We start from the raw sequence: 16,011 nt of genomic DNA, 5'->3' as shown, positions 1-16,011 counted from the left end.
AGTTTCCATATAGAGGGGTGAAAGTTCACAGGTTATTCTGTGAACTATCATCTCTCCTGTATCCAACCCACTGAACCATAATTTCCATCAAAGCAGCAAACTGCTTAATGTCTTAAAATACACAATACACTGGCATTTTCAACACAGGTATTTTATACAGTAAGAATATATTAAAGGGCATCTAGATATACCCAAAATGAAGATACAAGAGTTGACTTCTGCTGAAACAATTGTTTCAAATGCAAAATATGCTTTTTTTTCCTTCTCTTTAAAAATTTTATTTTTAGCCCATCTAGCAAATATGTTATTACAAATTACTAACTTATCAAAACAGGAAATGAAAATATAGAATTATAATGAATTCCTATAAAATTTTTATTTCCTGTTATTGCTAAGTTAATACTAAAAAATGGCCCCAAACTACACTACAACTGTGTTTTTCCCTCAGCTATTTAGCTACAAACTGGGGGAACATATGCCAAAAAGTCACAACTGGACATTAAGTTTATCAATGTGCTCTGATGGAAGGAGGTAGCTGTGGAAATATAAAAAAAAAATAATAATATATATAAAAAATATATAAAAAAAGCCCTGGTTCAGTTCCTCAGGCTCATAAGATTATAGATTTAGATCTAAAAAGGCCCTCAATTGGCATAGGTCATGTAGAGTGTGTATGCAAAGAAAAGTTAGTAAATGCTGACATATTAAACTGCCTTGATGCTATATACCTAAAATTACTATTTTTTTTTTAAACTTACTTTCAGGTTCATCCTCCCTTTTCTACCAACCTCTTCCTAAAGAGGGCAATATGTAGAGTATAATTCAAAAGCAAACTCCAAAGCAATCTAGGTTTCAAATTCCTCTGAACCCTTTACCACCTTTTATTTCCTCTGCCCCAGTTATATGAAGTTGACAATGTGGATAATATTCATCTCAAAAGTTCATATTACAGTAATTTCCAAATTCTCAAACTAGTTTTGGAAAATATACCAACCAATATGACCCCACATTGACTTATGACCAAAACAAGTTTTTTCTAAGGCCTCATTTTTCTCTAGCAAGGAAAAATATTAGATCCAATTTCTACAATTGGGTAAATGGAAATATTCATTAAGAAAGTAACATTTAAGACTATATTTTTATAGCAAGAAGGAAAAAACATGTAAAGACTATCACAAATCCCTACAGTGATCAATTAAAGGCTAGTTTTTTATAGTGTAATATGAATAAGCAAATTTTATGGGTCCTTTTAAATAATTAATCCTCAAATGCAACTCAAAGTAAATGAACGAGGAATATTTATTTCCTGTCATGTAAGATGTTGTACTTTCAAAATTAATTTGTATCATCACAATGATTCCCTTCCTTGAGGAAAGTAATGGCCTTTGTCAAAAATGTCTTTTTTAGTTCATGTGAACCACAAAATGTTTTAGTAATAAAATATAAATATCACATTTTACTGATGACAAAACATTACTGTTTTTGCCTATGACAACAAATCTTAAGTGTTTTTAATAGAGACTAGCTAAAGAATTACATGAGCTACCTGAATGTGCATTAAAAAATTTTTTCCTCAGGGATATTCTAGGTAGAATTCCTCATACTAAAGTCTCAATTTTAAACATATTTTATGTAATGGACATCGGAAGTAACTATAAGCAACCTACAGCACCAAAGATAAAAATGGAAAAAATTTTGGAGGGAAAATTTGAAGAAGCCAACTACTGCATCAACATAGTACCAGGCTTTTTAAAAGTTATTACTCTTAGAAATACACACTATTCCAAAGTGTTTAAACATGATCAGTCACTACTTCATTACCAAAATCAAAATGGAAATCTTCCAAGTGAAATTTCTCAGATATTTTTATCTAACCATGCTCAGAGCTGTAGGATCATGCTATGCCTAAAGATCCAATAGGTATCCTCTAATTTTAATTTTCTAAAAGGAAGCATTCAATCTTCAAAGATAAGTGTAGTAATAAAACTTTACAGAAATAAAGTTGCACATACTTTTGAAAAGGAAAAAAATGCCATTTTTAAATGCTTTCAGAAATTAGTTTTTAGCCTATTATCATGATTAAAAATGTAATTATAGCACACTGTGTTTTAAACTTCAAATAATATTGTCAATTAAATCTAAACCAAACTGTTTTGAGAACTTTCTCCAGAGAATTAAATACACAGTAACTTAAATGCATAGTAACTCCAACAAAAAAAGTCACACAGGATATTAAATCTTGCCAGTTACTCATTGTCATGCAGCTATTTTGGAAAATAGCAAGCAGAGAGCACACAAAGTTCAATACTGGCTCTGGGAAAATGCTGATAATGTATAAAATCTAACATTTCAAAGGTGAAAAATCAAGTTATTCATTAGATACATGTGCCTGGAGCAACTAGCAAATAACATTAATAACTTCAAATTTAGCACCTTAGCTTAGTATATATGTACTATGTCTCATTATTCCTCACAACCCTGTGAGGCAGATAATAAATGTTATTGTCTCCATTTGGAGAATCTGGAGTGCCAAGAAGTTACTTGCCCAAGATCACACAAGGAGTCAGAGGTAGAGCCGGACATAGAACCCTTCCCAGGCCTTTAGACCACGCTGCCTCCCAGTTTCAGCACTGGTATGATGCCAATACTCCTGAAACAAATTCCCATCACCCTCCCACCAAGCCAATTTCCTCCATCATCGTGCCGAAAAATTCATTTCTTCAGGAAGCCCTTCCTTAACCACCTAAGGCTCCCCCAACAATGAGGTAGCTGTAGGTGGAGTCCGCAGATTTTATTGCAGAAATCTGAAAACAGATGCACCTATGTCTTCGCTGCACGAGTCGTCCATCCACTCCCTTTGTTTTTAGGGTCTTAAATATCCTGTTGTTCTCCTGAGATCAGTGGTTCTCAATCTGAGGTCTGTGGACCACCAGTGGCCATGAGGGCCTGATTGGTGGTCCAAAGCATTCCCCATTCCAACCCTTCACCCCCAATTACCACCCCCCACCCTCACCACTGCCAATCCCACCACTGCCAATCTCCAGCCATCCTCCCCCAACCCTCCAGTCCCATGGCAAAACTGCCACATGCAATTGTTCTAGAGTTGGGAATCTCCCCACTATTTCTGCCTATGACCAACTAGCTAAGAACCATTGGGAAATAGGAGAGGGGCTGGAGGTCATGAAAGGGGTAAGGAATTGGGGCTGAGGGATTCTGTGGGAGGGTGCAGGCACTAGGGTAGGGGCAGGGAATTTAGGGAAAAACAGTGGGTGGAAAGTAGGAGGTGGTAGAGGGATCCTAGGGGTAGTGATCCACCAAAGATAAACCTTTCAACGCGTCCCATGATGAGGAAAAATTTGAGAACCACCGCTTTAAGTTATTAGATTAGTAGCCCAACAGGAACTGTGGAATATTCTTTACAGCACCTGGCACACAGTTAGCACTCAAAAAATGGTTAACAAAAATACCACCACCAAAAGCAACAACAATAATAAAATTTTAAAATGACCTAAGGATATAAACTGGGTGGATCATGAGCCAGTTTTAAACATTTGCCATTTTTCCATGGATCAGGTCCATCTTCAATGTTCATCCTAGAGTATATATACATAGCAAATTTACTTATGAATTTCAGTCAGAGCCAGACAATAGGTTTCTCGCTCATGCACTTTTAAATTTCCAAAACGTTTTAGGATTCTGTTTGGATGCATGTGTCCATCTGCATAATGAGTACCTTTTTAATCCAAGCTTGAGCACCAGTATTTGCCAACTGTTCTTGTGTTAGAACTTGTACTCCTGTACTTCCTGTGAACTGGCCTGGTATTGAGTTCAGTTGAGCCCAGGCATCAATCTAAAGAAAGCAAATAATCACATTTGAATAAATATAATAAAACTAATAAATGACCATTATCATAAATCTCATTTACATAGTAAAAATGTACATAGAATTTTTTAAAGATAAGCAGAAATTAAAAATAAAATTTTAAATAACATCAGTTGAATTATTAACACAGATTTAAGAGCTGCAAAGGTTAATGGAGATCAATCTAAATCCAAAGATGGGGAAATTGAGGTCCAAATTTTTTTCCTTGTCCAAAGTCACACAGTATCTTCAAAACCATGTCTGAGGATCATAGATCCAGAGCTAAAAGGGACTACTTCATGGACCATAAAATCCAATTCACTTCATTTTAAAGATTAGGAAACTGAGACGCAGACTTGTCCAAAGTCACACAAGTAATAAAACTCAGAAACAGGAAATAAACCCAAGTCTTCTGACAACCTCCAATATTAATTTCCTTAAATGTATGTTTCTTTTAATTGTTAAAAGTTTAAATTACTCCATTGATGTGAAATTTACTAAGTTTTTAGGAAATGAAGAAAACTGACCAGATTTGTAAACAAAGTTTCTCAAAAAAATCAAATAATAAAAAACTTAAAACCATTTTTTCCAATTTTGCTCTAGGGACAATAGGAATTTAAAGGAAAAATGCAAGCACTAACATTATGAATCAAGATTTCTCCCTCCTCTTGTATGTATCACCTAAATGTATTATTAAACATCGATTTGTCTGTGTTTAATAAAAAGACTTAAACCTGATCAGTCCAAAAAAATAGAAATCAAGGTAAAAAAAAGGTACACAATGTTTAAGATATGGTTATAAATTCTAAGAAGTTTGCATTCTCAAAAAAATTTAAAAAAAAAGTTTGGGCTCTAAAAATTTCTATACCAAAATGCAAATACCATACTAATATTGCTTGCTTACAAGAAGATTCACACATGCACATTCTAATCAAATCACTTTTTTTTTGACTATGTAAAGAACTTGTTCCATAGTAAGGTCTTTTAGTCTATAATTAAAAGGCAAAGTGGACACTAAGGTAATCTTTATTAGGATAATTAGATTCAGAAATCATTTCACCTAAAATAGTCAGCTTATTAAGATAAATGAATTATTCCTTTCCATTTTCTGGATAACCGAACAAATTCTCTATTTCAACTTTATACCATAAATCTAATATAGGTTAAAAAATATATACCCTATGATTAGAAATTGGATTACAGTAGACTGCTACATACCCGCTCTTGTGCTCGATTTAACATGCTCATGGCCTCAAGGTCAAATGCATTTTCACTAAGTCTCTTCTGAGCTAGTGCGCGCTCACTCATTGCTGTAGAGATGTCCACAGGCTAAGGAAGAAAAAAAAGATTTCAAATTATCATGACCAACAAAAAGGATATTTTATATACCAACTTATAATTCTTAGTTGCTATATATCAAAATGAAAACACAGGAAAGAAAACATAACTAACATCTCATTGTTGCATAAATCTTGACAATTCCCAAAGTGCTTCTGCATACAATATTCTCATTAAGCTCTTACAATAACCCACTAAAGAGGGAAGGTATTATGAACTACTTTCCTTTTTTATGTTAAAAAAAAAAGAGAGGAAAAATTGAAACATGGTGTTCCTTTAAGTAATAAAAACACATTGCTAATAAAGTGGCAGAAGCACAACTAGAATCTAGGTCTTCTATCTCCTGTGTCATTGCCACTGAACCTATTTGCATTTATACAGAACTTAAATTTAAATATTAATTCATCCCTTTCATTGAATAAGACTTTTTCCTGTATTTAATTTACACTTGTCAGAATTTATTTTTATTTTGTAATAATCTATCTAAACTAACAATCTCCTGAGAAAGGCCCCAAATTTTGAAAAACAAAAGTCAAAAGATATGATGACCTTAACCTCCCTTTCAATCACTAAGTAGCTCAAATCTTTTCACTCTAATTCAAGGTGACCTGGTAAATTCAATTTTTTTAGAAAATTGCTTCTTAACCCCATTACAGTGCAATAGCTACAACCCAAAATGACATCAAACCACCATGGTATAGTGGGAACATTAGATTTGGAGGTCTGGAGGTCCTGGGTTCAATTCGTGGCTCTGCAACTAATAGCTAGGAACCCATAGTCATATCAATTAAATTCCCTGAGTCAGTTTACTTATCTGTAAAATAAAGGGAGTAGATTACACAATATCTAAGTTTTCTTCTAGCTTTAAACCTGATGAATGTTTTCCTTCAATTTAAATGTATATAAAATTGTTCATATAAAATGAAATGTTTGGAAAATCTGAACATTTTAAAAGTTCATATTACATGAGAAAGAATTTAAGTAAGCAAGGATCATTTTAGCTAAATGAAGAGTAACAAAGTTTTTATGAAAACTCTTTGAAATACCAACTAGAAAATAATTTATGAGATGTTTATATGAAAAACTAAATGCTCCAAACAACTCTTTCCTAACTGCCTCTTCATTTTATGGTCATCTATCTAGTTTTCAGGTTGGTTTTTTCCCGGGGTTGGAGGAATAAAAAAATATTACTTATATGATCTACATATATATATATCCCAAATTGTTTTAGTTTAAAGTGATGTGTTAGAATATATTTGTTATAAACAATCACCAAATCAGGAGGACCTTAGACTAGGACTTCTTGTCCAATTTCCCATTTAGTGGCAATTTCTCCCCATTCAAGATCTTTAATCTCCTATGCTCTCACATTCAAGCATTTACTTGAACACCTCAATTTCTAACAAAACTGTTGAGTATTCCAAATTAAATCAAAATAAGTTAATAATCTTGGGTCAATGTGTGTACATGTGTGTGACCTTGGCTGAATTATTCCCTCACCCTAGGGATAAAAGTACTAGGTTATGTGGCTCATGAGATCCTTTGTGGTTATTCTAAGATTCTACCTTCCCACATTTCCCTACAGGACCTTAAGGACCAAAACAACCTAAGATAATATGCACAAACCATTGTTTGAAGTGATTTTTGCTGGATGAGAACTTGGACTATTTAAAGTTTCTAATAGCTATTAGCTAACTTTCAGTCTAATCTTTTCTATTCAATCACGATTAAGATTTCCATTCTCTAACAATTATTCTTTGAAGTACATTCTGAAAAGAAAGTCATTGTTAGGAGTCATGTGTCTACCATAGGTATTATAAAAGATTTTAAAATACTATGTATGAATAGTTAAAATAGTCATGGCAATATTAATAAAGCTAGCCAGGAGATGTTATGAAGGAGAAGAAATGTCATTAATAAATGGGGCAGATGGCATTTAATTTTGGTAGAAGCAAAGTTGGATAGAACATAATATAATATCGTGGTCTGGATCACTGCTTCTACCTTTTAAGTCAACCTGGTTCTCTATATACCATATGTGTGTATGTGTGTGTATATGTGTATAGATAAAAAAAATATATATCTATTTTCACTACTACACACCCCTTTTTCAGTTTTTGATGAGGTGATGTCATATATTTCAATAGTAAAGAACCAAATGTTGGTTATATTAAATCACCTCTAAAAGTTATTGAACATTTATTTTAGAGATCCCATTTTAAAAACAAGTTCACTATAATTTCTGTGAATTTAAGATTGACCTTAAAATTATACAATTTTAGTTTCTTTTTAAGTAATACAACCCTACTGACATCTAATGCTGTTTAATTTTAGCTTCATTACAAAACAGCATATTGACTATTAACTCAGTACTCACCATTTTAGAAATTACAAGGAGACATCTTTAAAATAACATGAATCAGTACCACCTTGTAACCCTTTAGAGGTATTCAAAGGTTTGCCTCAAAAGCCCACTCTCCTGCTTTTCAAGCTAGCTGGGACTATAAACAACAATGCACAAAAAAGCTTAATCAAATCCCTTTAGATGAGAGTACTGAATCATTTTAAGTGCCCACCCCAAATATCACAATGATGATTCTAAAAAACTTTATATCCTGTATAAACTTAACATTTTAAAGGCAGCTCAGGAGCTAGAAAGTAATACAAATATTCCAAACAACGCAAAAGTCTACCCTCCAAAAATAAATTGGTAGAAAATGTAATTAACATTAACATTTTCATGCATATAACTAAATCTTGAGGGATATAATTATTCCTACAAATCTTAAGTGTGACTTTAGTGAGTTTTCAGTCAATTTTCTGACTTAGGACAACTCTAAACCTATTTGATATCATTATTATTGATCAAGTACCCATATGTGCATGGTCATGTGCCAGAAAGTAAAATAGCTCAGGAGTCCAATTATACTCTCTAATACTTCTAAAGTTTGTACCCATATGTGCATGGTCATGTGCCAGAAAGTAAAACAGCTCAGAAGTCCAATTATACTCTCTAACACTTCTAAAGTTTGTGATATGTTTTTAGGGTCCAGACTTTCAACTCCAGTTTCACCATAATCAATGGCCACTGTCCATTAGTTAATCTCTTAGTTTCATCAATAAAGGAGATTACTTCTTTTAATAAATGGCATTGAGATTAATCTTAATTTGCATTATGGGCTACATATTCTTGATCAGAATCATTCAAGTTTGTGTTTTTCCCTTATCAAATAGATTTTTTTTGAGTTATTGTCTCTATAAAGTTCAACTTTCTAATTAATCTGTCCATTATAAGAAACTATCCCACAGTAGAGTAGAATAAAAATGAACCATTTTTAAAAGTCAGAAATTATTCTGGTTAGTTATCTAACCTAATATGTGAAGAAATGGAAAATTTTTTAAGATTTATTATAGATACTAACAACAAAGTGGCATTTGCAATAAGAAATGGAAAATGAGATCAGAAGCCAAAGAACTTATGTTATATAGCATTTTAAAATATCATTTCTGTATTAATATGTGCAGATACATTCAGGAGGGTTGGGATGTCTGAAGTGGAGAATAATCTGCCCATAACCCAAGACCAAGGTTCAAGTCCACTTTGATACATATAAGCAGCTTTTGCCTTTTTTCCCCCCCAGTACTTAGCACAGTGCCTAGCACATAGGAAGTACTTAATACTTTTTAACTTGGCTTGTGTGATCCTAGGTTAAGTAATGCTATCCTCTCAAGTCTCTTCACTGAGAAGTTGTAAGACCATTATATAGATATAAGGATATCTAACTAATAAGACTACTATGTTAAAAAAAAAAATCTAAGAATAGTTCCTGATTGGCATGTAGAGGGAGTTTTGCTCAGCTAGAACTGCTTTCACCACCAAGGAAATTATAAATTCAAACAAAAAAAGATAAAGAAAAATCTAATTTGGAGTTCCAAATGTTTGTTCATTAGGAAATTGAGCCATTACAATGGTAATGCATTCATCAAGGGAAATAGATTATATGTAAAAATTAATTTAGATTGTACTATATAAATCAATGGGGCAGACAAACAAGAGTATATAGATTTTTTAAAGTTCAGGTAAACTAACATTGGATAAAACCTTTATAATCTAATATACATTTCACTTTTGTGAGTGATCTCTACCAAGAAAACTAGAGGTGAAGGAACTAAGGTGGGAATTGCACCCCCACCCCCACCCCCAATCCATTTTGAGAGTGCCTGCTAGTCTTTAAATATTACAGTTATAAGAAAAGATTGAACTATAATGGAATATTTAGTTATTCTTGATTGCATATTGGGAGCGGAAGAAGGGAACAAAGGAAACCCAAATTCAAATGTATTTATGAAATATATTTGGCTAACACATCATAATTCTTTTAAGTTAACAAATTTAAAACTAGAGTCCCCTTGATTGTTTAGACACTTGTACCATATTATTTACAAACAAACAAATCACTCCTGGCTAGATATTGCATTAATATTACTCTGATTTAAGAAATTTTGCTTTTAAACCTCAGATGTAGTTAATTTTATTTGTTTTACCAAAAATCAATCCCCTTATTCTACAGTAATAGTACATTTCTCGAACATTTATGACAATATGACCAATATTCTACATAGTCCTCTGCTGCAGGTTCTTCACATATAAAGATGATATTACTGACCCACTGTCAACAGAATATGGTTAATTTTTATAGAAGCAGTGATGGCTTTATGTTGATTCATCCACATCTTTGAATAGTCAACTGGGACCAACAGTAGCAACTCATTTGCAAAACAACTGGTTGGAGTTAGGAATGCAGTTTGTGACCAGAGATTAGCAAAGCTAATTGGCTTATATGGGAAAATGTATCTTTAACTTTCACATAATACAATCATATTTGGTATGTACAAAGTTCATTTCCTTTATTAAAATGAAAAGCTCCTTAACAAGTAATGCTACTACCAAAAAAAGATATTGCTGAACTCACTGAACTTTACTTTTTACAAAAAAAAAATTCATTTCAACTCCAAAAATGTGGCATTTAAAAGAAAAGGAATTTTCTCATAAATTTATCACTAGATTTTTCAATAAATGTAGTTCCCCTCAAAAAAATTTGTTCACTGGATACTTCATAAATTGGATTGTACTTCATATGCGATACTGATATTTCCATTTCTAAAATTTTCTTCTAGGTGTTCAATAAAAACTATGTAAAGCATAATGTGAATAACAGGTGAAAAGCACCAATCAAAAAGAAAATTCCACCCTTTCTCCATCTATTACATTTTAGAACTACTTGGTCTAAATTAACATCTAGCCAACATTTTCGAGGCATTCAAAGTAGCCAACTCAAATATACAGGAGAACAGTTCATATAGTCAACCAGCTAGTAATTGAATTCCATGAAAAGTATTTGTCACACATTTATCTAATCCTCTAAAGAGGAAGCTAATGGATTCTAAGGTAAATTATTCAAGTACCCTCATTTAAACAATCTACTTTGGGGGTGATAAACCCAAAGGATTAAGGAACATGTTGCTCAGATTTAATTACTTTAAAAAGTGAAGGGGGCAAACAGATTAGACTTTTTGTTTACATTTACACGTCTTCCTTTCAGATTCACTAAGCACTTTCCCAATGTTTTCTTCTGTCCGCTGTTAATATTTGCACTCATAGTAAAATACTCCATGACATTTTAGGATCTTAGGAAACATCATTCGGAAAAAGGTATAATAGTTCTTCATATTCAGCAGCAACACTTCCCACGTTAAAAAGCTTCCTGGCTATTCACATTGAGTGTGTTCTTCCATACTTGTTAAATGCCTAATTGTATGCATCAAATTAATTCAATAAAAGTGTATGTCATCAGGAAACCTAAGTAAGTCTGAGGTTGTTCAGAATTCCCCATCTAGTTGTTTACATAATAAAGGGAAGTCACTAGAAAATGTTAATCGTGTCCCTTTTGAGAAATTTAAAACCTCCAAGTAACTTGATCTGGGTATTAAATGTTGTCATTAATTCATTAGAATAGTTCCCAAACAAGGTTTAAAAAAAAAGCTAATATGAAATAAGATGACAAGTTCTCCCAAATTTTCTCTGTACTGGGGTCATTACAGAATGTTTCACCTCTGTGGAACCACGAGCAGATGAGAATCCCCAAAGCAATTAATTATCCGTTGGTAACTATAATTTGCAATGGCTAGTTATCATGCTTCCCAGCTTCACTGCCTAGAGCTTGCTGCATATCTAAATGCAGGATTAAAAGTGCACAGTGAAAATGTGGCCTGTGAATTTGACAGGCTGAAGGGAAAAAAATACTGCTATCAAAATGTTATTATGTTTCTGATTTGGGTTCTGTTCACTTTCTAATTTTAAAAATTGGATTTGTTTACTTATGGTATTAAAGGTGTGGAGTGACAGAAGAGGATTCAAGGTCTCTGAAGGGGCATGAATCTATATATAAAGGACAGGTCTCTCTGACCTACAGACACCCCAGATTGCAGGGACAGGAGGATGTGGGGAAACCAGCCCACCACTTTTACAGGGCATTGGGGAGGTAGTCCAGTTCACGGAGGTGTGTCCGGACTACGGGAATAATGGGCAGGATAAAGAAAAGGTGGTTGAAGGATCATTTGGGAGCTCCCACCCCCCTACTGAATCTCCACCCTCCCAGATTCCCCAAGCGTGATTTTGCACAACAAGTTAAATAAAAGTAAACTGTTTATTAAAAGATACAGCAAAGGTACAGATACAGAGATACATACAAAGATACAGATATATATATATTTACATATATATACAGTCTTGCTGTTCTGATGTGCACTATAATGAGTAGCACATTATTTAGTCAGGCAGCATTTTAATGGGGGTTGTTTGGCATTATCACCGCATCATTTTGACAAGATACTACTAGAACCACACATGTATTTCCAAGTGTGGATTCCACTTCTCCAACTTTTAATAGTAGCAGAGAGGGGGAGAAGGGAATGGAGAAAGAGGCTGAGCATTAGGTTAAACACGAGAATAAAAAAGGGCCAGGGTAGTGCAGGGGAAGGGAAAATGAGGAAAAATAGAAGGGTATCTGGCAAATAATCTGGAGGTACAATTAAGGAACTTTATTAATGGAAAATGGACTGTGTACCCAAGTTGCTTATCAACCTGCAAGGACCATTTCAAAGTTTGATTCAAGTGTTCAACCTGAAGCTCAGCCTATCTCCCTGATTCCTCTACCCACTGAACTTGCTACCACCAAAATCTAGAGCTATAAAGCCTGGAAGCAAAACGGGAAGCTAAAGAAAAGTTGTACCTTGGGCTACCTCCCCATAAATGCAAGGAGGGCCCAATGTTGGGTAAGGACGTGACAACACTGTTCTCTGCAATTCGATGCTGTTCACTTTGTGGCGAGGTTCCACAAAGTGAATTGCATCGAGTTACTGTGAAATGAGTAGCTGCGGGTTGTCTCATCTGTCGTCTAACCCGGCCCTGCCGTTTAACCCGACCCTAAGAAGAGTGAAACAGAATCCAAATCAGATATAAAATAACAATAAAATGGCAGTTTTAGGTATTTTTAGAAAAAAAAAAGGGTAAAATATTACTTTTACTTACCTCAGTAGGCAAATTGCTGCTGAAGACATTATCATCATCTTTGTTTTCTTCACCATTTTTCTCTACAGGAACCCATTCTCCATAAACACTATCTGCTTCCTTTTTTCTGTGTTGAGAGCCAGATGATACAGGAAATTCTTTTGTCAATGTTACCTGATTTTTTGGTGGAGTTGGTTTTGCAGCGGCAATCTAAGGAACAAAAAGGATTTTTCACAAATTAAGATTTCATATAACACCAAATTTGAATAACTGCCACATAATCTTTTGTAACATTCACTTAACACATATATTAGCAGGCATTTAACTTTTTTATTCTTCCTCAGAGAAATCTAAATACGTTTTAAAATGTAACTTTTAATGTAATTTAAAGCCAAAATATTTCAATATAAACTTTCAGTTACCAGTTTTTGACTTCTTGTATCAATTGCAATACTCACATTTAAGTTGAAAAAAATGGGTTTAGGTTCATTGAGTTTAAAGGGATGATGATAGAAAGGACGTTCTTCCTCCTCTTCATCCGAAACATGGGGCTTGTTCACTATAACATCATCATCTTCTTTACTTTGTGCAATCTGTTTGCATTTCTTAAAGAGTAAAAAAAAAACAAACAAAAGATAATCTTACACACCCTGTATACGTAGATAAAACATCACTTCTTAATGGGACCAAAACCATGTAAAGTAATTTTTAAAAGTACAAGTTTACATTTACAGACAGATGAGTTAGCTACTTAGCAGACTCTGGCCAGTCAGTCAGTCAACAACATTTATTGAGCACCTACTGTGTGCAGAGCACTGTACTGGGTACTGTCAGGGAGATACAAAAAGTAAAAGACATGGTCCCTGCCCTCAAGGAGCTTACAATCTAGATCAAAAGACAGAATACATACACATGAAATAACTGAAGAACGCTTTTACAGAGCAACACATTAACAAGTGCAAACTGATATAATACAAACTGAGTACATAAGTGCTGAGGGAATGCAGGCTAGAGTGAACAGAGTCGGGTGGGGTTAAATTATCAAGGAAAATCCCCTTAAAGGGGTTTAGAGCCAGATTGTGAAGGTGAGGGACACTGATTCAAGAGAAGAAGGAAAGGTTCTTTGGGGGTGGTTAGAACAAGATTGATAAGACAGGAAAAATAAAGATGTCTGTTTATAACTGTGGAGGGGAAGTGAAGGGGGAGAAGGGAATTACTGACATTTTTCTCCATGAATGTTTTATAGATCAAAGACTGAATGGATTCCATTTGCATACAAGTAGAGTTCAATTTTTTTTTTAAAAAGGTAAAAAGGGCAGGGAGTTAGTGACAAGGTCTGATACATGTAGCAGACAAAGTCATTTCCTTCCTGAGAAGTTAGGTAAAGGCTCTGTTGCCTGGCTTAAAAAATGACAATGAAAATTTGGATGGACCTGTCTCTGTTTTCTCTATACAAGCACTAGAATTCTTCACATCCATTATCAATTTGAAAATATCACAAAAGGGGGCTCATTTAGCCAAAAGAACAAATTATATAAGGCTTGTGACCAAAAGGAACAGAAAGTATTGACAGTGGAGGGCTGGCATAAGGCTAGCCAATAACAAGTTTCAACATATGAAACAATGTGGTATTTTCTGGATCCTAGCAGCAATATTTCAGCGTTCTCAAAAAAAAAAACCCACAAAACAAGCCTCAACTGAAAAGACCAAATGAAAACAGTAAATATGCTTAATATATGTTACTGCCAAAACCCGAACCGCAGGAAGAACTGATAATGGCCGGCCATTATCGACAACGGCTGGTACCGAGCGGCCAAAACCCGAAATGTTGATGCGAAAGAAGTTCCTTTCAGGCAATGGCCGGCTATTCTCATTAATTTCCAAGCTCCGGTGGCAAAAGATCATTTCTGAAGATTGTCTGTGTCTTTGCGTATGTGTAGTACACTCGTGGCGGTCAGTGAACACGTCGTGAATGGAAACGAAACGGTAGGCGCGCTTCTGCGTGTTGCTCACTCAACACCTCCTCCATTCAAACGAAACGTCCCGCGCCTCAGTCAGTTTGGCTTCTAAAACTGGAAAGCAAAAGTAATGGGAAGTAACTTTTAGCTAGCGGAGCTTAGCCATCCCGGATAATGGCCTGCTAAACGGAGCTTCTGCCGCTGCCATGTCTGTATTTCGGGTTTTGGCTGCTCAGTGCCAGCCATTATCAGTTCAGCCCGCAATTTGGGTTTTGGCACGCTCCAGAGTCAACATCACTGAAATAATCAATTTTAAAATTGGAGGCAAATTTTGAACTAGCTTACCTCAGTGAGCTCTTCTATTGTGGCTCCTCCTGACTTTTTAGCAACTTTCTCTTCTACTGTTGGTGGAGGTGCAGGTTTTAGGTTTGGCGGTAAAGGAACACCAGCCTTAGCACACATGGCAGCTGCATTAGCTTTGGCTATTTCAAGTAGTTGAGCCTTATCTGTAAGGACAGTAAAAATTTACAAGTAGTGGACTTTTCATATTATACAATCAAAACAGTTTTTTTATTCTTCTAAAGATTTCCAAAAGCATCAAGGTTCCTGAACTTGTTTCTATAGAAATCTGTTTTCTAAGGGGGAAAATTATATGCACCCTTCAGGTCACCTGTTTTCTTTTATTTCCTTGTTTCCTTCCTCTACCAACCAGATTTAGAGGTCTGCAAACTACTGAGATAGAAAAAGCAGCCACACTTATACATATCAGTCAATATTTAAATACCATGGTGTAAACTGTTCGGTGGGTAAAACTAAGGACAGTATTTTAGCTATCCTGATAATGAATGTTCAAAATGGGTCTGGTTCTTTTAGTCTAAATTTACAAGTCATACATAACTTTACTGATACCATCTACTAAAGTGGCCCTACAAAAAATCTTTATATATAAAAGCAATTATTATGCCCCACAAAAATTATTTCAAAATAGTTGTCAGCCTTATAGTTTACATGGTACTGGATAAGAGAATGATTAAAAACATACATCTGAATGTCATTCCAGGTTATCTTATGCCAATATACATCTGGAATATGTGTGTGTATTTGGTGGCATTAAAGCCAATTCATCCCAACCCTTCCTCTCTCCAAATTTTAAATCTGAAGCATCCAAGTTAGCTTTTTCTTAATTATTCCAAAAGAATATCAAAATATTAGATCCAGGAATAAATTCAGTTCAACACTGATTAAGAATTTGCTAGAGTACTAAGGATACAAAAATAACCCTC

The 16,011-nt window shown here is 34.4% G+C and overlaps 1 protein-coding gene across 9 annotated transcripts in view; it reads right to left on the bottom strand.

The window, feature by feature from the left end:
- The window catches only part of SON (SON DNA and RNA binding protein), a 34,580-nt gene that overhangs the window by 7,670 nt on the left and 10,899 nt on the right, over window positions 1-16,011 (bottom strand). For 6 of the 9 annotated variants that reach the window (XM_044670215.1, XM_044670218.1, XM_044670219.1 and 3 more), the window contains 5 exons: window positions 15,074-15,234; window positions 13,229-13,375; window positions 12,792-12,980; window positions 5,081-5,191; window positions 3,734-3,850 (listed from right to left, as the gene is read on the bottom strand). In XM_044670215.1, the coding sequence (XP_044526150.1) occupies window positions 3,734-3,850; window positions 5,081-5,191; window positions 12,792-12,980; window positions 13,229-13,375; window positions 15,074-15,234 (725 nt within the window). Of the gene's footprint in view, window positions 1-3,733; window positions 3,851-5,080; window positions 5,192-11,888; window positions 12,687-12,791; window positions 12,981-13,228; window positions 13,376-13,542; window positions 14,843-15,073; window positions 15,235-16,011 lie in introns of those variants that run through there. The other 3 variants (XM_044670221.1, XM_044670223.1, XM_044670224.1) reach the window with 2 other exon arrangements.

The sequence above is a fragment of the Gracilinanus agilis genome, chromosome 3 (assembly GCF_016433145.1).
Source record: "Gracilinanus agilis isolate LMUSP501 chromosome 3, AgileGrace, whole genome shotgun sequence".
Classification (NCBI taxonomy): Eukaryota; Metazoa; Chordata; class Mammalia; order Didelphimorphia; family Didelphidae; genus Gracilinanus; species Gracilinanus agilis.
Note: the sequence above shows the minus strand (reverse complement) of the source record. Positions and strands in the feature narration are given on the sequence as shown.